The sequence below is a fragment of the Zootoca vivipara genome, chromosome 13, assembly GCF_963506605.1.
Source record: "Zootoca vivipara chromosome 13, rZooViv1.1, whole genome shotgun sequence".
Classification (NCBI taxonomy): Eukaryota; Metazoa; Chordata; class Lepidosauria; order Squamata; family Lacertidae; genus Zootoca; species Zootoca vivipara.
The window spans coordinates 32923827-32945013 of NC_083288.1; the positions used below are offsets into that span (position 1 = coordinate 32923827).

Below are 21187 nucleotides of genomic sequence, written 5' to 3' on the forward strand. Positions count from 1 at the left end.
ACTATGGTCATGTTAGATTATTAAGAGGACTATAATTAAATCTGCCGCTTTTTAAAAAATCCATGTGGATTTTCCGTGGCCACTGGCAAAACTAAGGGCAAAGGATGCAATCAATCTAACCAGGGTAATTGAGGTGAGGCCTGGGTTCTGATTTTGGGTACTCCCAGATTGCAGCCTATGAGGAAACTAAACTAGCATTCAAACAGTTTTCATTTTGAAGATGCTGATTATAATATTCCTTGGGAAATAGCGGCTTCTGTGTAGGATAAAGATTTGCCCTTGTATTCAGGATGGTGATTTTCGTGGTCTTGTTGCTGGCACTGTTTCCTTATAGCATACGTCAGGCTCATAAGGCGATATGCAACCTCCAAGATCCACACCACCCACTACACGTGTATTATCAGCCAGGAGATTTCATCATCGGTGGCATTATTTCCCATGGTGCCTTCTTATCCACTTCTGCAACATTCATGGTGGAACCTCCACCAGAACTGCCTGAAGAGCTTGTGTAAGAACTCAGCTTCATATGATCAATCCTAGAGCAGCAGCTTCAGAACACTGGCTGAAACTGCAAATGTCAGCTCATTTATCTGAGGATAATTCTCTTTGATTTTAATACAATTTATCTTGATCTGAAAACTCACAGGAATCTGGTGTGAATAAAGGGAATACCGCAAAAGTTCCGATTTATAGGATATATACTATAAAATATAGAATACAGTGAAAATACACTGAACCCACAATGGAAAGTAAGTCCCATTGTGTTCATTCGGACTTTGTTCTAGGTATGGATGTATAGATTTACAGTAAAGTAGCCTGTGAGTAAGCCCTGCTGAACCCAATATGATTTACTTCTGAATAGATATTTAAGGTTTCTAAATGTTGAAGATCCTTCTGAAACAAAGTGCAACTCTTGTTCTAGGGTGGTGCCTAAGGGTTACCAGCACATCCTGGCGTTGGCATTTGCAGTCAAGGAGATCAATGAATGCCCCCACATTTTACCCAATATCACCTTGGGCTTCCACATCTATGACAGCTATACCAATGCAATGAAGACGTATCTTGCCACACTAATACTTTTATCCAAACTGGAGAAATGTGTCCCCAACTATATATGTAATATTGAAAATAATCTGACAGGAGTTATTGGGGGAGTCGACTCTGAAATCTCCTTTTATGTGGCAACAATTTTGGATGTGTATAAGATTCCACAGGTAGGACACTTATGTGCAATACCTTTATTAGATTGCATAGAGGAAAAGAAGAGGCTAGGTCCCCCTCTCCAGCAAGGACCCTGTTACCCCAAGCATTCCTGGTAGCAGAGGGAAGAGGGGGCTTTCAATGATCCAGCCCTTTCACTTCTACTAGGCACTTTAATGAACACATCACTTTCCAGTTAATTTCCATGGGAAGGGAGAATGATTCATTCAAGGAAAAGAAAGGATGCAAGGGTAGCTAATTCTCTGATTGGGACCCAATGTGTCCCTCCCACCAATTTTTTGAAACCCATAAGACCCTGTCAAATTTGGCAATAGTCTTATGGTAAAAGAGACACAGATCAAAGCAGGAATGAGAGATGGTCCCAGTTTTCTGCCCATCTGAATGTGTGGGTGCATTCATCCAACAGGATTCTTTGCATAATGTACATGAATAGTTTGAAACAACTCTGCAAATGATACCCCATCTCTTCCCTTCTTCTATTTCCTCTTTAGCTCATTTATGGCTCTGCTCCAGTGATGAATGATAAAAGCCCGGGGCTTCCCTTCTACCAAATGGCACCCCAGGAAGCCCTTCAGTATGAGGCAATTCTCTCTTTGCTTCTGCATTTCAGGTGGACGTGGATTGGAGTTGTTGCAATGGACAATGACAATGGAGAAAAAATTGTCCGTACTGTAGTTCCTCTGTTTTCAAAAAATGGCATCTGTTTTGCTTTCATAGAAAGAATTCGCAATTTTAGTTTTATCACTGAATTTAATGGCTTGCTACAACAGGGGGCAAAAATACATGATAAAATAATGAGCAGCAAAGCTAATGTAGTGGTTGTCTATGGGGAACCTTACTCCATGACAACTTTTAGATGGCTTCCATACCTATCAGAACATAATGACATGACAAACAATGCAAAAGGTAAAGTATGGATATCAACAACTCAGATTGAATTCACTTCAAATGTCTATCAAAGAAACTGGGATTCAGGAATATTCAATGGTACTATAGCCTTTGAAATTCACTTCAGTGACCCACCAGGATTTCATCAATATGTTGAGCACAGAAACCCTTCCAACACAGATGGGGATGGTTTTATCAGGGACTTCTGGCAACAGGCTTTTGATTGTGTATTCCCAAATATCACAGCAGACAAGGTGGAGGGGAACATTTGCACAGGGGAGGAGAAGCTGGAGAACCTTCCTGGATCATTTTTTGAAATGAGCATGACAGGCTACAGTTACAGTATCCACAGTGCTGTCTATGCCATGGCCCATGCTTTGCATGCTATGTCCACATTCAGACTCAGACACAGAGCAATGGCATATGGAAGGAGAGTGAAGAATCAGAATCGACTGTTTTGGCAGGTAACAGGCTGAACACCCTCAACTTTGGAGAACATTGTTACTTCCTCACAATATATGGGTTTCCAAAATGCTGTCAGCTTGCTGCTCCCCCCTCAGGGTTCAAACATTTGGCATGCAGTTCAGGAAGAGGAACCCAGAACTGCATGTATAATTTTGCAGATAGAGCAAGAAGGGGAAATGATGGGTGTGTCCTTGTTCCCAGTGGAATGGGAAATGATGGTTGGATCCTTGTTTGAGCAGACACTGCCCTGTATATGAGAACAATGCGCTTGTATTAGAGATGTGTTATATGGCCCATTGAGGTGCTGTTTCACTCACAGACAGGAAGCAGTGGTAATGGTAAAGAGAGATGTGCTGCATTATCTCTCTCCCATATCCTGTGGCATCGTGTGGCAGGATGTTGATAAGTGTGTACCAGGGGGGTGGAGTCTGACTCAGGAGAAAGGGTCAGTGATTTGTGGGGAACTATACCAGTCGGAGGCAACAGCTGCAGGCATGGGAAGCTTCAGATCTGGAGTGTGGAGCATGGGATGGGTCGGAGGAAGAGGAGGAAGAGGCAGGCCAGGCAAGTGAAGGGCCAGGGGCTTCCCCACCCTCTCCTGTACCACTGTCTCCCAGAACCAGAAGGGGATTGAAAAAGGATGATCAGAAAAAGCTTCCACACAGCTGCATACATCCAGCCCCATTGGGGAAAGTGGAGGAGGAGGATTGGTCCCCTGTTGTGGCAACTGCACCACAGAGCACGGGAATAGCTGCCTAGACACTAGAATGGTGGACGAAGGGTATCCAGAGCTGTAGATGCAACTATAAGTGACAATAAAGAGTTAACTATCTGCCATGTGCATTCCTTTTGCTGTTGACATGCTGAAAATTTTGCTGTTGACATGCTGAAAATTTTGCCTTACACACCACTGATCTTTCTCCTGAGAGGTGGAGTGGGAGAGAGGAGGCTGTCAGAAAGAATGAGAGAGAAGCATGTGTTTGAGAGGAAATTGACTGGCTCTGTCCATGCTTGGCCATGACTTCACTCATAGCTGACTGAATCACCACCCACCATTGACTCTGAGTTCTGCCCACAGAAAAGAAACATTGCCCTGCAACCTTTCCTAAACACCTGTCTTTTCTGTTTTCAATTTAGCTCCACCACTTTCTGAGAAGTATCTCATTTAACAACACTGCCGGAGATGTGGTCACCTTCAACCAGAATGGGGAGATAGCATCTAGCTTAGATATTATCAATTGGATTATATTACCCAACCAATCCTTTAATAGAGTAAGGATTGGAAGGATGGATCCCGAAGCTCCTCCAGATCAAGTGTTCACCATTGATAAAGAGGTGATAACTTGGCACAGCTGGTTTAACAAGGTACAATCCAAGTGACAGGCATTTAGCAAGACATCCATCAATAAAGGAACCCTGGTGTTCTATCTTGAGGTTTAAAACTGATTTCATTTTACATCAATGAACACTTGTGAAAGACTTATTTTTGGTCTGAAAGAAAGATATAGTGTGGACCAATACAAAGGATAAAATGATACATAGGATAAAATGTGACTGAAAGGTGAGGCAAAGGACGTGGGTGGTTGGAGGAGGCAACAATGGACAAAAGGAGACCAAAAGGAGAAACAGAGAGCTGTCAGCAGCATATATAGAGACAACAACAATTCATAGGGGAGCAGCAGAAGATGAAAAGGGATGGGTGGTAGTGAAGGTGGAAATATTGGAGGGAGGGGAGGACAGGAATGAGTTGAAGAGACTCATGGCAAACATTATATTTACTGCTATTTTCCTCATTTATTTATCTATTACTTTTGTATACTGCCTAAATGACTACGTTCTCTTCCCATTTAGTGTTATTGATGCATATTTTTTATGAATAGTTCTGTTCTGTTCTCTTTTTTTTAAAAAAAAAAAAGCTGGCTCAATGGTCATGTTTACTTAATAGGCATATTTTTTTCTCATAATACATAACTACATATTTTGTTCTGTTCAAACTGTCTCTGCCTTCCAAGAGGCACAACATATGTTGGAGAGCTAACATCACATTCCCAAGGTGCCAGGGCTGGAGTCAGATGCACAGCAAAGACACAGGTGTCAGTTGTCAGTGAAATTAACTCTTTATACAAGGAGTGAAATTAACTCTTTATACAAGGAAGAGGCATACAACTCAGCAACCTTTCCTAGTACATCTTACCCCTATGGAGCAGTTGCCAGGACTGAAGGTCCCTGTCTGCCCCATTTTCTAAGGCTCATTCTCTTCTGGATGTTTCCCAAGCAGTCTTAAACTGCGTCTGCACACCTCTGTTCTCTGTTCTGCCTTCCTCGTTATCCCATGTGTTCTCAGAGACTGGGGGGAGGGGGGAGCTTGTCACAGCAGAAGAGGCAGAGTCCCTCGATTCTTCAGCAGCCTCTTGACTCCCCTACTTTGCTTCACCCTCAGTCTGTACTGCTCACTGTCACAGATTCCTCCTGCTTGCTAAACCCTGTTGTCCCTTCAGTATCCAGAACCTCCTCCCAATCTTCCCCCTTGGACCTCTTCTTAGTGTCTGAGCCTTCCTCCTCTGAGATTTCCCTTGTGGGCTCCCCAGTTGGTGCCCCCTACCACTCCATGTCATCTAGCCATTCCCTGACACAAGGTGTGAATCAGGACATCTTGTACTAGAATTGACAGAAACTGAATTTGTTAAGTGTTTGCAAATGACTTCCTCCTCTTCAAATAGTGGCTGTTGGGACTATAGGGTTGACTATTGCTTCTACAGTGTCCAGTGCTCTCTATTGAGCCAATTCATACTCTGCTGAAATGCTGCGTCAGTTTAGTAAGGCAATGCTGGGTCTAGAACCTGAGGGATTCCAAACTTACTCTTTTCATGATTATTGTTCTGCTCTTTCATTTATGGATTAGGTTCAGCCTCTTTCTGCCTGTACTGAAAGTTGCCAACCAGGATCTAGCAAGAAAGTGAAAGAAGGGAAACCATTTTGCTGCTATGATTGCATCCCATGTCCAGAGGGGGAGATTTCAAATCAGGAAGGTAAGAGACACAGATGATTGAATCCAGGCTTAATTAATTGCACCTGGTTCCCTAATAAATGAAGGGGGGTCTAAATCTAGTAATTGCTAACAAACTACTTCCAAAGGGGCCTAAGTGCATTCAAATTTGCCTGGGTCCAACAGTGGTTTATGGAATTGGAAAGCAAAATATCCATAATTCAGAGCACCAGCATTTATGAAAACATTCATGTAATTTTTCTTTAATCTTTGAAATGTGGTTGAAATTATTTTAAAAGTAGGGACAAGGAGAAAGTACCAAAATTTGAAATACTTTTCTCTGAACAAGAGGATAGATGTAGGGCTGTTCTGAGACCTTCTGGTTTTAAGTCAGTTTTCTAATTTTATGGTTCATTTTAACTTATTTTATCTCTGTTGTATATTTTGTAAAGTTATTCTACCCCACTTAGAAACCACACTGTTAAGCAGCATATAAATTGTTGCAATAAACAATGATAATGTGTTTGGAAAAGTCAGATGTTGTGTGGTTCTAGTGGCATCTAGAGAACCTGAGCAATTGCAATATTGATAAGATAAAGTTGTGCACTGTCTTTCAGAGTTAGTTTTACAGGTATAGTGCTCCCCATCATGGGGTGTGAGGCAAAGAGTGGTTCAGGGCAGGAGAAGTTGGTGTTTTAAAATTCTGAGACTGTATTATTTTCTGGTCCATTGTTTTCATTGTACAAAGTGAATTGCTGGAATGGATGACTGTGTCTTTGTGAGTGTTATTGATGAAATGGTAAAAATGTTATTTTAATACGTTTTTCTTTTATTATTAGCATATCAATTTAAGATTTTTTAGAAGTATTTTGGATTTTAAAAAAATGTACATTACTTTGAGGTTCTCCGGAATATAACGTGTTTAAGAAATTATCTGAATGAATCAGTACTTAAAGAGAGAGGACTTCTTTAAACAATGGGGATTTGTTTTTTGTTCCGTGGTTCTGTCAAATGTGGCTTGATGGAAAAATCATTAACAGGTTTGATGCCCATTTTCTTCCAGACCTAGCAACCATCATTTATGCCTATCTCAAATTGACAGGTGACCCTTACCAAGGTAGTTGGCTCCATATTTCAGCAATGTTAAATGTTTCAATTAATGGAGGATGAGGTGCTCATTACTTTTCAGAGGTGGTCAATAAGGTGGTTAGCTATGCCAAACCACAATAAATGGTAGAGGGGAAAACATTATACTGTACTGCTGGGAGAAAGAAGTGAAGGTGGTGGAAGCAGAGAAATGGAGCCAGGCAAAAGCATGGTTATTCAGCAACTATTCGCCACTGAGCACCAGAAGCCTGCACACCATCCGGAAGTGATTTTGCATGAATGGCTCTGGTTGTATTACCATCTATCTTCCTCTGCTGTTTCCTTTTTCTGAAAGATTAAGGCAGGTTCTCCCCCCACACACCCTTTCTCACAAAACTGGGGGGGGGGGTAGGGTTGCCAGACTCAATAGTGGACAGGACTTCTGTGCCTTTAATTGCCCTGCTCTCTTTTGAGTCTGGAAACCTTAAAGAGAAACCAGCAGGCCCTTTGCTTGGAAATTAAACAAAAGGTCTGCTGGTTTCTCTTTAAGGTTTCCAGACTCAACCCTAGGGGGGGATGTCAGTTTTGCCGAGGGAACTCCATCACCTACCACTACTACTGCTTTTTTACAATCATGGGATACTTTTTGCACACCTTCCTGATTTCATTTGGCTTACCACATCCTTGTTATTACAGCACAATATGCTACTTTATCACCACATACTGTAGCTCTAAACCAGTTAAATCAGTTCCTGCCACATTTCAGATTTGAAAAGATACATTTGCTTCTGAGGGAGAGGGAGAGGCATAGAATGTTTCTGGGATTAATGGCATGTATGTGAGCTAATGTTCATACATTTCTTTTCCCAGATATGAATGATTGTTTTAAATGCTCAGATGAAAACTATCCAAGCAGGGAACATGATACATGTTTTCCCAAGGGCATCACCTTCTTGTCTTATGAAGAACCTTTAGGCATCTGCTTGGCCTCCTTTGCTATTTCCTTTGCTTTCATCACAGCTCTGGTACTGGGAACATTTCTGAAGAACCACAAGACTCCCATTGTCAAAGCCAACAACCGGAATCTCACTTATACTCTGCTCATCACCCTCTTGCTCTGCTTTCTTTCTGCTTTATTGTTCATTGGCCAGCCTAAGAAGATGACCTGTTTCCTCCGACAAACTGCTTTTGGCATCATCTTTTCAGTGGCTGTTTCCTGTGTGCTGGCGAAAACCGTCACTGTGATTCTGGCTTTCATGGCCACGAAACCAGGATCAAAGATGAGAAAGTGTGTGGGGAAAAGTCTGGCCACCACCATTGTCATTTCCTGCTCCCTTCTTCAAGCAGGCATTTGTACTGTGTGGTTGGCAATCTCTCCCCCATTCCCAGATGCTGACAAGCACTCAGTGGCTAAAGAAATAATACTAGAATGTAACGAAGGGGCTGTGGTTATGTTTTACTGTGTCCTTAGCTACATGGGCCTCCTAGCAATTATTAGTTTCACTGTGGCTTTCCTTGCCAGGAAATTACCAGACATTTTCAATGAAGCCAAGTTCATCACTTTCAGCATGCTGGTCTTTTGCAGTGTTTGGGTATCTTTTGTTCCAACCTACCTTAGTACCAAGGGGAAATACATGGTCGCTGTGGAGATCTTTTCTATCTTAGCCTCCAGTGCTGGTTTATTCGGTTGCATCTTTTCCCCCAAATGTTACATCATTTTGTTGAGATCTGAGCTGAATAATAGGGATTACCTAAAAACTTTAAGAATGTGAAGAATGAAATACCTGTTCTTTGTTGTGTGCTAAGTGGGGACCCACATTATTTTTCTTATCTTATTAATCTTATCCACGAAACTTTCTTTTCTCCTGGCTGAATCATTTGTTTGCAAAATTGCTGCAAAGAGGGTAAGGATGATGAATCTTGGGGCTGGACCTCGGCCTTTTGCCTTGCTCTCCCTCTGGTATCTTTTATTAGTGTTTAGTGTCAGGAATAACATAAACCTGGACACAGCAGAGTACACACAGGTTTTTCAGAAGCTTCTGGCTGTAGAGCAATGACTAGACGTCTGGGCTCAGGAATAGACAACTTCACCAGGATAACTATTCACAGTGTTTATTGGACAAACAGTATCCAGAAGTTACTCTGTACAAACTTTATAACATAAATGAAATAAAACAAATCCTTTCCTCTCTGTCTCTCTCTCACACACAACCACCTGTTACAAAAACAGTCTTTTTTTCACACAACACCACACAGAGCTTATCTTTTAGGAACTTCTTACCCAATCAGAAGGATGTTACTAAGGCTCTTGTCACCATGCAGAGAGAGAGATCAAGCCTTGGCTTTCAGACAACAGTTAATTGTCAGAAGTGGATAGCTGACTTTCTGCACGTATGCACTTTGAAATCTCTAACATCTTTTACATGGGAGAAAGTCACAGCAATCCACAGAAAACAGACTATCAGGGGCATTTCCTTCTATATAAGGAAGGAAATAAAATTTCTGCATTAACTGGAGCTTCTGGATCATGCCCAATGGCAGCCGCATGTAGAGCGTATTGTGACAAACCAGTTTCTAGTTATTGCTGGTGATTAGTTCAGGGTGGTCATTGATGGAACACATTGGGGGAGTCTTTCTAGCTTATGAAGTGTGCCAGTGTGGTGTAGTGGTTAAGAGCATCCTCGCTCCTCCCCATGCAGCTGCTGGGTGACCTTGGGCTTGTCACACTTCTCTGAAGTCTCTCAGCCTCACTCACCTCACAGAGTGTTTGTTGTGGGAGAGGAAGGTAATGGAGAATGTTAGCTGCTTTGAGACTCCTTAGGGTAGTGATAAAGTGGGATATAGAATCCAAATTCCTCCTCCTCCTCCTCCTCCTCCTCCTCCTCTTCTTCTTCTTCTTCTTCTTCTTCTTCTTCTTCTTCTTCTTCTTCTTCTTCTTCGCATGCTGAAATGCCAGTGTAAGGGGGAGGGCTTATAGGGAACAGCCCCCCCCATCAGGTCGAGTTCCTCTCAGAGCAGCAAGTCCAGTAGCAGATCAGATTACAGGAATCAGGAAGTAGAGAGGGAGGAGAGAGGCTCTGACAGCATACGAGAGCCTCAACACCGAGTAGAGAAGGAAGCAGCTGGGGAGGAAATGACGGGAGAGCAGTCAAAAGGATAGCCCTTCCCCCTGACACCTGAATTGAGGCACACGGCACCCCATAGGGTGAGAGGGAGGCGCTTTGGGGTTCCCAAGCTGTTATGTTGGGCGTGAAACAGAAAGAAGCCATTGCGAGGTTGTGACTCGGACTAAGCAGACATGTTTTCCAGACTATTTACACTGTAAATAAGATGCACAATAAAAACACCTTAAAGACAAGCAGGTGTGGAGTGTTGTTACTCAAGAGTAGCCGCAAGAACCTCTGACAGCCAGCTTTCTACCAATATGCCCAGTGGAACAGGTACTGTAGGTGGATGTAGCACACTTCCCTCTCAAAGTTATATCAAAGTGTGTTGGATAAGGAAATGGATGGACAAGTGTGTAAGAGAGACAGAACAGCTTGCACACTCTCATTAAAGAAATGAAGAGGTTCTAATGGAACCAGCACAAGTGTAGTATTTAATCATTTTTACCCACCTCTCCAAGAGCAGCTAAGAAAGATCAGCAGTAGGTAAGTCCTTTTCCTCATGTTTACAATTCAACAGGCATAGCACAAAAGGGAAAGGGAGTGTGAATGAGCAAATTTGGGGAGTCATTCATATATGTGTGTATGCACATGCGCATGTGTGTGACTTTATATTTTAAAATCACTCTCAAAGTAATATCACTCTCAAAAAAAAATTTTTTGTGCATTCATGGTGGACTTGTGTCAGGGCAGTCACATGGAATCCGGTTTTTAATACTGCTTGTGTCTGTTTGTGCCTGCAAAATTTGTGAGGAGGTCACCCTGCTTCATTTCCAGTTGGCACATATCCCATAACTTCCTGCTGAATTATCATAACTTTTTTATATCACAAAGCTCTGGTTTATTTCTGACACACTGTTGCTTAGAGCTCCTCAAATAGTAAAAATGTGGTAGCATTGGCTTGTGTCAAGAACATGTTGCAGAATACACCCACAATAAAATACCGGTCTGGGTGGCCTACACACACACACACACACACACACACACACACACACAGCTTTTTTTCTGGGAGTACACAGGGGTATGCATTCCCCTAAACATTTTGTGAATCTAACAGGAGAAGAAACTAAAAAAATAATAATAGTTTCTTCTCTAGCATGGTGAATCATCAGTTCTGTTGCTACCCCTGATGGCAGCCTCATTTCCTGCCACAGTGTTTCATGAATCTCAGACGGAAGCGAGTGTTTAATGTGTGAAGTAGGAATTGGAATCGAGCACAGTGATTGGTCAGTTTTGTTGTTACCACCTCTGATGGCAGCTTCCTTCCTTTTCCCAGTGTAATGCATGTTCTTTGTACTTTTGTCCATTTAATGTATTTATTTTTCCCAATTTGAACTATAAAATGGTGGTTTTCTTGAGTCAAAATGAGAGTACCCCTAAATATTTTTTAAGGAAAAAAAGCACTGTGGGTGTGTGGTGTGGTGTGGTGTGGTGTGGTGTGGGTGTGTGTTACAATAACACTTGATAAATAGATGAAACAGTACATAATATCAGTAACAAAACACTCAAAAGCTCTGATTGAGTAACTGTACCAACAATATCTTAAGTCCAGAATAATGAGAACATTTTCCATGCCTCCAAAACAATAGTAAGTTTGGTGCCACTCAAGCTGCCAAAGAGAGAGAGTTCTAAAGCTGGGGGGGGGGCTGTTACAGAGCAGGTCTCTACTCTGGTTATCATCATCTGTCCATTACACAAATGGGTGTTTTGGGTGGGAATTGTAGAGTCCAGGCAGGTTCATATAGAAAGAGACTGGTCTTTAGGTATCTAGGTCCTGAACTGCCAAGAGCTTAAACTGAGTCCAGAAATAACCGAATTTTTCCGTGTATAAGATGCCCCCATGAATAAGACGCCCCCTACTTTTGGGGACGCCAAATTTAGAACATGGGCATATGCACTCTCTGTGTATAAGATCCCCCCAGATTTTTAAACCATATTTTGAAGTAAAAAAAAAAACACCTGGTCTTATACACGGAAAAATATGGTAATTGGCAGCCAGTGTAGTTGAACAAGAAGTGTAGTATGTTCCATGAATAGTCAGGCAGAGGAATTCTGCCCTAGCTGAACTTTCTGAACCATCTTTGTAAAGCAGCCATTTGTAAAATGCATTGCAGTTATAAAACCTAAAAATTCTCAAAACACAGAGAATTGAAGGAAAGCTTTTCCCATCTAGACACTGTCTAGTCTAAGTTATGAGCCAAATCTAGTAAAAGGCACTTCATGCCACCTTAATGTTATATTTTTAATAGGGATCTTCTAAGGAGCAGCTAGAAATTGAAGAGTTCAAGGAGGAGTCAAGCAATGCTAGTCTCTCAGCTGAGATGATTGAGAGTACTTGCATTCCCAGCCTTCGCTCTTCTACAGTACATGGAGCTTTCTCTCAAAAAACTACTACTGTACATGTATAGAATAGAGGTCCAGCCTCATGGCAGATCAGAGATGTGAACTGAGGTTTCCATGGCCTAATTCCAAGATGCTACATATACCATTTTACATTTTGGAGTCGTCTTTGGCTACAGGAGCTGCTAGGCTAGGGTGAATTCCTAACTTCAAAATTCCCCTCTGCACCACTGTTTCCATATAGTCTAACCAATGGGAATTTAAACTGACAGTTCTGAATATTCTCTAGCAATTCTACAGAGGTTCCTCCATTTTGACTTAATTATTGCCCTCCTGGTGATCAAAATGTCTGTAATTAATCCTGCTGCTTCTCAAATCCCTGGTGCAGTTTCAGTGGCTGCTGGAAAAACTCAAAATAAAGCTAGTGGAGGATGTGTTAAATAGAATCATGGTCATGTAAAAATGTGTGGGGTACATTGAGAATAGCCAAGGGTAGAAGGAAGATATGCCCTTGTATGGAAGATGGTGGTTTTTGATGTTTTTCTGCTGGCACTATTTACTCAAAAGGTTTGTCAGGTCCACATGGAAAATTGCAGGGGGCAGTATATACATAAGCCACTTCATAAGTACCACCAGTCAGGAGATTTTATCATTGGTGGCATTGTTTCTCATGGTGGCTTTGTCTCCAATCCAAGAACCTTCACTGAAGAATCTCCACCGGAATTATCTGAAGAGCTTGTGTAAGAACCTTTTGTTTTTACTTCTATTTATTGTATGAGCTTATAGCTGTAATAAATTTGATCTGATCTTCTATTTGTTATGTCACTGGAGTCCTAGAATAGCAGCATCAGAACACCTACTGGGTCTGCAAATCAATACACTCTTATTTGGGAATAGCTCCTTTCAAACTGGATTAGATCTATCAGACTAAAAATGCATAGGGTTGTAGTGTTCAGGCAGTTAAAACAATACTGAAGTTGGGGGGGGACCCCATTGCTCCACAGGGGAGTGAATAACATGTTATTGGGAAGAGTATGGGAGAGGGGTAGTACCTCTGGTTGAGGAAACCTCTTTTTCCTTCTGGGTTAGTTTGTTCACCTTTGGTCCCCACTCTGCACTCAGCTCTCACCAGTGGCTTCTAGAAGCTGTCAAGCTGCAAGAGCAGCCACACCCTGGGAACGGCTTTGACTGGCCAACTAAACCAGGTATGGGGAGCTGATGAGTTTCAAACCCTCAGTGAGTTAGGGACTTCCTCTGCATGTTAAGACAGGCTTTGGCGGATTGAGAAAGCCCATAAGCCTGAGGCTGAGTTGGGAGGAAGAAGGACATGCTCACACATTACACAGCAGCAGACATGTGTTTGTCATGGAACATGTGTGAGAGAGAAGGCATTTGCCAAGCTACACCATGTTTTTCTTTTTCAATATGATCCAACTCTGTGGGAATCAGATGTATCTAACCTTAACTGGTCTCCTTCTTTAACTCCCTTCCCAGTTCCCTTACTTCAGAATAAAATTTCTTTTCTTTTTGAGGATTAATCAGAGCACTTGCAGGAAGCACAGACCATTATTACCCAAATGGAAACTCACTTATGCATACTAAGAAGATTCCTAATAATCAGCTTCAAATCACAGTATTCCTCCCTTTTTCTTTCTAGCCCATGACCACTGCAGCAATGCAACCTGCCTTCACTTTTCCTCCCCTACTCTGGCCTGACACCTTGCAAATCCAGGTTTATGATATGGCTCTATAAATCCACTAATGGGGGCTGTGCTATGAGAGAATGCAAATACAGTATGGTGATATGGAACTACAGATCCTACAACTGGGGCTGCATGGTGACATTCTCACACTTTTGTTATACAGAGAGAAAGCTCAAAGTCTCAGTCCCCTGATGAGTGGAATTGCTTGCAATGTCACAATTATAATCCAGTTGTTCTTGTTGTTGTTGATGATGATGATATACAGAACAAAATAGTAATTAAACTCACAACACAGCAGAAAGGGAGACCTGTGTTATTTATTAGGGTCTTACAATCTTATTCCCTTACAATCTTATGCCCCTATACCAATGATAAAGCCCACTGAACTCAAAATAATTAACTTTGTGTTTTGATATAGATTGCAACTCTTGTTCTAGGGTGGTGCCTAAGGGTTACCAGCACATCCTGGCCTTGGCATTTGCAGTAAAGGAGATCAACGAAAACCCTCACATCTTACCCAACTATACCTTGGGCTTCCACATCTATGACAGCAACGATAATGCAAGGAAGACCTATCATGTCACTATGCTACTTTTATCCACACTGGAGAAATTTGCCCCAAATTATATTTGTGATATCCAGAATAATCTGACAGCTGTCATTGGAGGACTTGACACTGAAATCTCCCTTCATGTGGCAACTATTTTGCATCTCTATAAGATTCCACAGGTAGGGCACTTCTGTGTGTTTATGTGTACGGGGATCCAACACCATTTTCATAATTCCTTGGTCCTTCCAGATTTTATTTTGTGGGTTGGAATCAGAAATGGATGGAATAGGAATAGCCAGATTCCTTCCTTCCTTCCTTCCTTCCTTCCTTCCTCCCTCCCTTCCTTCCTTCCTTCCTTCCTTCCTTCCTTCCTTCCTTTTCCAAGACTAAGAAATCCCTGTGATATAGTTCAATTATAAATGAGGGAGGAAATTGGAATTGGGAACAAGGCAGCTTCTGATGTTCCTGTATTCATAGGTTTGTGCAGTGTTTTTTCCCTTTAAAAATGTTTAGGGATACTCGCATTTTCCTACTCATTTTGAAATACTGCCCCTCAATGAGGCCATACTTAGATTTACGAAATGTTTAGGGGTGTGCATACCCCTGCGTCCCCCCAGAAAAAAGCACTGGATTTGTGACAAATACCAGCCAATCATACATACTCTCTTTTTAGGGGTGGTTATTGAAAGGATGTGATGCAACAATTGCTGATATTTTTGGATTAGACCAATTAGCTTGACCTTCCTCAATTTTAGTTCAAGAATGGTTATGGGAATGAATCAACTTGGGATAGTCTGATGGATGACCTTTATTGGGAGATGAGAAGGAGATTGCAACCCTCATTCTTACTTGATCTCTGTGACCTTTCATGCCATTAAACCATGGTATCCTTCTGAGCCAACTTAGTGAGATGGGTATTGAAGGCACTGGTTTTCAATGGTTCTGATCCAGGGTTTGTTTCAATACTAGAATGGAGTGTCATAGTGTATTTTCTTATATCCCATGTCATTTAGCACCCAAAAATATTCACTAAATGAATATTCACTAAAGGAAGGTGACTTCTTGGGGTTATATGTTAGTCATACACAGAATAATAAAACTTAATGGGATATTAATCAGGAAATAAAATTCAAAGAAGTAAAATGGCAATGTTTGTTCCAGTAACTGATAATCATTGTCTTCTTAGCTATGAACAATGAAAGCATTTGACAACAATTTATTTCTGTGACAAATCATATTGTTGACATAAGTGGAATCTTCCCATCTCCAGCCAAGGTAATTTTAGCAGCAAAATGAGAAACCTTACCGTGATCTGAACACAGATTTCAAAAACAAGCATAAGACCCATATTGAGATTAATCTCTGCTTTTAATAATTTTATTATTTGTACCCTGCCCATCTGACTGGGTTGCTCCAGCCACTTTTGAACTATTCCAATCAGCATTTCCAACCATAGTATTTATTTCTCCAATCTTTCCTTAGCTCACATATGGCCCTGCTCCAATGATGAATAAAAAGATCCCAGGGTTTTCCTTCTACCAGATGGCCCCCCAGGAACGCCACCAATTTGCAGGGATTCTCTCTTTGCTTCTGCATTTCAGATGGACATGGATTGGGGTCCTTGTGATGGATAATGACAATGGAGAAAGATTTGTGCTTAGTGTGCTCCCAGTGTTTACAGAAAGTGGTATCTGCTTTGCCTTTCTAGAAAAAATTCCAAAAATGAGTTTTGCCAGTGAAACAGAGGATATGATTCAACACGGGGCAAAGCTGCATGATGAAATAATGAGCAGCAAAGCTAATGTAGTTCTTGTCTATGGAGAATCTTATTCAATGGTAGTTTTAAGATGGCTTCCATATCTAAAAAACTTCGTGCCTGTGGCAATGAATACACAAGGTAAAGTATGGATAACAACAGCCCAGATGGAGTTCACTTCATTTGTCATTCAACGCAATTGGGAGTTGAGATTGTTTCATGGCACTATATCTTTTGGAATTCACTTAAATGACTTAAGAGGATTTCATCATTATGTTAAGAGCATAAATCCTTCTACCACAGATGGAGATGGTTTCCTCAGGGACTTCTGGCAACAAGCCTTTGGCTGCGGATTTCCAAATTCCATGGTTGGCAATGTGGAGGGGACTATATGCACTGGGAAAGAGAAGCTGGAGAGCCTTCCTGGGGATTTTTTTGAAATGAGCATGACAGGCCATAGCTATAGCATCTACAATGCTGTTTATGCCGTGGCCCATGCTTTGCACGTGTTGACCTCATCTAATGTCAGAGGAATGGTTCACAAAAGGAGACAGAAGGATTGGAACCAACAGTTATGGAAGGTAAGGGGTTGAAGATTCTCGTCTTGCATAGCACCTTGGAATAATGTTACTTCCTCCCAACAACTGGGGTTCCTCAGTGCTTTATTTCCTGGCTTTACTACTTTCTTTTTAAAAAAATTATTGAAAAGAAACTTTTAAACAATACAAATTGCCAATAACATAACCAATTACATTCCCCCCTTTCCCCTTCCCATCCCTCCCTCTCCCACCCTCTAAGGACCTCCCTCAGCTCCCCTCTCTTGTTTGTTTATACATATTATTCTCTGCATGTTATAAAATTGTACATACCATTGCCTTATCTGTCATGTGTTCTACTAATAATTTGTGGATGTTTATTCAAAACTTGCCAAGGAGTCCAGATCCTTTTTAAATAGTGTGTAAAAAGTTCCCATTCTTCCTTGAAGTCATGGTTGTCCTTCAAAGAAGCTCCTGCTTTTGCTTTTTTTTTCCCCAATCTAGCTCCACCACTTTTTAAGAAGTATCTTATTTAACAACACTTCGGGAGATGAGGTCTCCTTCAACCAGTATGGAGAGCTAGTCACTTGCTTGGATATTATCAATTGGATTATTTCCTCCAACCAATCCTTTCATAGAGTGAGAGTTGGAAGGATGGACCCACAGGCTTTTCCAGATCATGCATTTACCCTTCATGAAGATGACATAACATGGCACAGCTGGTTTAACCAGGTAGGGTACAAGTATCTCCTGTTTCAAATGAGTTCCAGTATTGAGAGATCTACATTGGCTCCCAGTACGTTTCCGAGCAAATTCAAAGTGTTGGTGCTGACCTTTAAAGCCCTAAACAGCCTTGGTCCTGTATACCTGAAGGAGCGTCTCCACCCCCATCGTTCAGCCCGGACACTGAGATCCAGCGGCGAGGGCCTTCTGGCGGTTCCCTCACTGTGAGAAGCAAAGCTACAGGGAACCAGGCAGAGGGCCTTCTCGGTAGTGGCACCCGCCCTGTGGAACGCCCTCCCATCAGAGGTCAGAGAGATAAACAACTACCTGACATTTAGAAAATACCTAAAGGCAGCTGTGACAAATTGAAGCACTTTTAAAATGTTGATTTCTGCCCGGCTGGCAAAGAGTTAACCCACCTCCAGCCTGACTGACATAGAACTCTGATGGGGGCGGGACTGTGCCCGGTTTGAAAGGAGGGAGTGTCGGTTTTGGTCAGTTAGGAGGGAGAGGGAGGAAGGTGTGGTGTGATGTTATGTGGTGGCTTATATGAAGACAGTTAAGAGGCTAGGAAAACTTAAAGTTAAATGTTTGACTGAGTTTATTTTGTACAACTGGAACAAAGCTAATTAATAAATGACACGTTAAAGAATCACTTATGTTTTTAACTCAATAAAACTTCATCTCTGTTTTTGCCAACAAGAGGTCCGTTTGTATTTTTCCAGCGAGGTACCAGGACTCACAGCCGTGGTGACTCAAGAGAGGGCCAAACTCACCTCAGGCAGGGAGGTGGTGGTTTGTGTCCTGAAGTTACACGGAGGAGGCTTAGAAGGGTAACCTGAGGTGCCAAGAAGTTGCCAGAGTGCCTAGGGCAAACTTCTACAGTGGGGGAATCCAACTGAGGGAGACCCTTTACAGGAGGCAAGAGGTTATTCCTGGGGGACAGCCTAGAGTTTCTTAAGGTACCAGGCCACGTAGGCTGGAAGGCTCTCCTTACTTAGAAACCCATTAGGAAAAGGGGTTTATTTTTGAGGCGGCAGGAGAAGAGGGTGGGTGTTTTCCCCTCTGGATTCCTGTGTCGCAGTGATAGTAAGGCAGAGTGGGACCAGGGTTGTCACAGCAGCCCTTTTTAGGGAAGTTTTTAATCTGTGATATTTTAATGTATTTTAATGTGTGTTGGAAGCCGCCCATCTGGCGGGGTATAAATAATTTATTATTATTATTATTAAATGAGCACTGGGGATCTGTCCAGATTTCTAAAACTGCTTTCATTTAACAATCATACACACCCATGAAATACTGATTTTTGATTGAAATAATATTACTATTTATGAAGTGATATAAAAAGGAAACCCCACAGATTTCTTCCCAGGCTGATGTGCCAGAAAGAATGGAGCAGAAATGTGGATGGAAAGGCAACATAAATTGCAAAGAGACTAGAAGGAAAAATTGAGAGAAGACAGGATAAAGTAGAAGAGAAAACATGGTTTTAGGGGAGCAGAAGAAGAGGAGAAAAGAGGATAGTGAAGAGGCTTGAGCAGGAAATTTGACACACATCAGTCTCGCCGCTCGGCCTCTGCCTGAGTAGGAAGAAGACAAAGCGTGCAGCAAGCCGATCCCTAGCGCCTCTCGACAGGGGCATCGCCTCCGCCTGAGTAGGAAGAAGACAAAGTGCGCGGCATAGCTGACCCCCCTCGCCGCTCCACCTGAGTAGGAAGAAGCACACGTCGCGCTATGGAGCAGGTTGCCAGCGGCGGTGCTCCAGAGCCCAGATCCTCGGATCCGGCGCTGGAGCACTGCCCCCCGGCAACCCGCTCCGTAGTGCGACGTGAGGTCGTGCGTCGTGATGCGTCACGCATGCGCGCGAAGGACACCCCACCCCCTGGCGGGGTGCCTTCTGGTGTGCCACCCCAAGCAGCCAGAAAGCTAGCGACGCCGCTGCCCAAACACTTCAGTATCAGTGAAAAAGATGTATTATTGCCAGCTTTCAATGAACAGTAATGCTTAATCTAGTTCAAATAAGTATCTGCTATATCATACCAGGTATTTTCTCCCTCTACAAACAAAAAGGACCAGAATCCAAAAGATTCCCTAATAATTGTTCTCTTTATTATAATTATGCTCTTTCATTTATGGATCAGGCTCACCCTCGTTCTTTTTGTACTGAGAGTTGTCAACCTGGATCTAGCAAGAAAGTGAAGGAAGGAGAGCCATTTTGTTGCTACGATTGCACTCCATGCCCAGAGGGGAAGATTTCAAATATGGAAGGTAAGCAATACACATAGGAGCCCGAATCCACACAGCATTACTTGGACTCAGCTCCCATTAAAATAAATGCAAGTGTAAATACACTTAAGTTACTCTGGCTCAAACTCAGAACAGCTGTTAATCAGAGGAATATGCACATAACTCAATAGGTTAATCTTTTAATGCTTAGAATGTTAATGAAAGGTTATTGAGACTTCTATACAATATCAGCACTGGCTGTATTATTGGAATGGGCATGTGAAAAGGGAGCAACTATGGCATGTTATTGAAATTAATGGCAATACACATCTTTCTTTTTCCAGATATGAATGACTGTAATAAATGCTCAGATGAAAACTATCCTAGCAAGAGGCAAGATACATGTGTTCCCAAGGATATAAGCTTCTTGTCTTATGAAGAAACCTTAGGGATTACTTTAGCCTTCCTTGCTCTTTTTTTTGCTTTAATCACAGCGCTGGTGCTTGGAATATTTCTGAAGAACCACAACACTCCAATCATCAAAGCCAGCAACCGAAACCTCACCTACACACTCCTCATCTCCCTCTTGCTCTGCTTCCTTTGCGCTTTATTGTTCATTGGCCAACCTGAGACCATGACATGTCTCCTCCGACAAACTGCTTTTGGCATCATCTTCTCAGTGGCAGTTTCTTGTGTGCTGGCAAAGACCATCACTGTAGTTCTGGCTTTCATGGCCACCAAACCAGGTTCCAGGATGAGGAAGTGGGTGGGGAAAAGACTGGCCTCCTCCATTGTTCTTTCCTGCTCCCTTATTCAAACTTTCATATGCAGTGTGTGGCTGGCAACCTCTCCTCCATTCCCAGATCTTGACATGCATTCACTGATGGAAGAAATTATACTAGAATGTAACGAGGGCTCTGTGACAATGTTTTACTCTACTCTTGGCTATATAGGCTTCCTGGCAGCTCTGAGTTTCACAGTGGCTTTCCTTGCCAGGAAGTTACCCAACAGTTTCAATGAAGCCAAGTTTATAACTTTTAGCATGTTGGTCTTTTGTAGTGTTTGGCTGTCCTTTATTCCCTCCTACCTGAGCACTGAGGGAAAATACATGGTAGCTGTGGAGATCTTTTCTATCTTAGCCTCCAGCTCTGGTCTGCTGGGTTGCATCTTTGCTCCCAAATGCTACATTATTGTGCTGCAGCCTCAACTGAACAACAGGGAACAGCTAATAAGAAGAAAAGAATGAAGTTTTTATTGCGAGTTATTTGTTATGGCATATTAGTGCATGTTTATCTTAGTCTTTTGTAGTGTTTGTTATCTTTTTCTTCCAAGTTAAAGGTAAAGGTAAAGGGACCCCTGACCATTAGGTCCAGTTGTGACTGACTCTGGGGTTGCGGCACTCATCTCGTGTTATTGGCCGAGGGAGCCGGCGTACAGCTTCCAGGTCATGTGGCCAACATGACAAAGTCGCTTCTGGTGAACCAGAGCAGCACACGGAAATGCCGTTTACCTTCCAGCTATAGCAGTACCTATTTATCTACTT

The 21187-nt window shown here is 42.3% G+C and overlaps 2 protein-coding genes across 2 annotated transcripts; both read left to right on the forward strand.

Moving 5' to 3' along the window:
* The first annotated feature begins 290 nt into the window (after positions 1-290).
* On the forward strand, positions 291-8418 carry LOC118095464 (vomeronasal type-2 receptor 26-like). The gene is made up of 6 exons (XM_060281233.1): positions 291-508; positions 923-1214; positions 1713-2573; positions 3712-3939; positions 5477-5603; positions 7517-8418. Exons 1-6 carry the CDS (start codon positions 291-293, stop codon positions 8416-8418), a joined length of 2628 nt encoding a protein of 875 aa, XP_060137216.1.
* Positions 8419-10070: 1652 nt separating this feature from the next.
* Positions 10071-20890, forward strand: LOC118095465 (vomeronasal type-2 receptor 26-like). The gene is made up of 8 exons (XM_060281234.1): positions 10071-10091; positions 12060-12173; positions 12718-12890; positions 14291-14582; positions 15886-16740; positions 17200-17427; positions 19560-19686; positions 19989-20890. Exons 1-8 carry the CDS (start codon positions 10071-10073, stop codon positions 20888-20890), a joined length of 2712 nt encoding a protein of 903 aa, XP_060137217.1.
* The last annotated feature ends 297 nt before the right edge of the window (positions 20891-21187 follow it).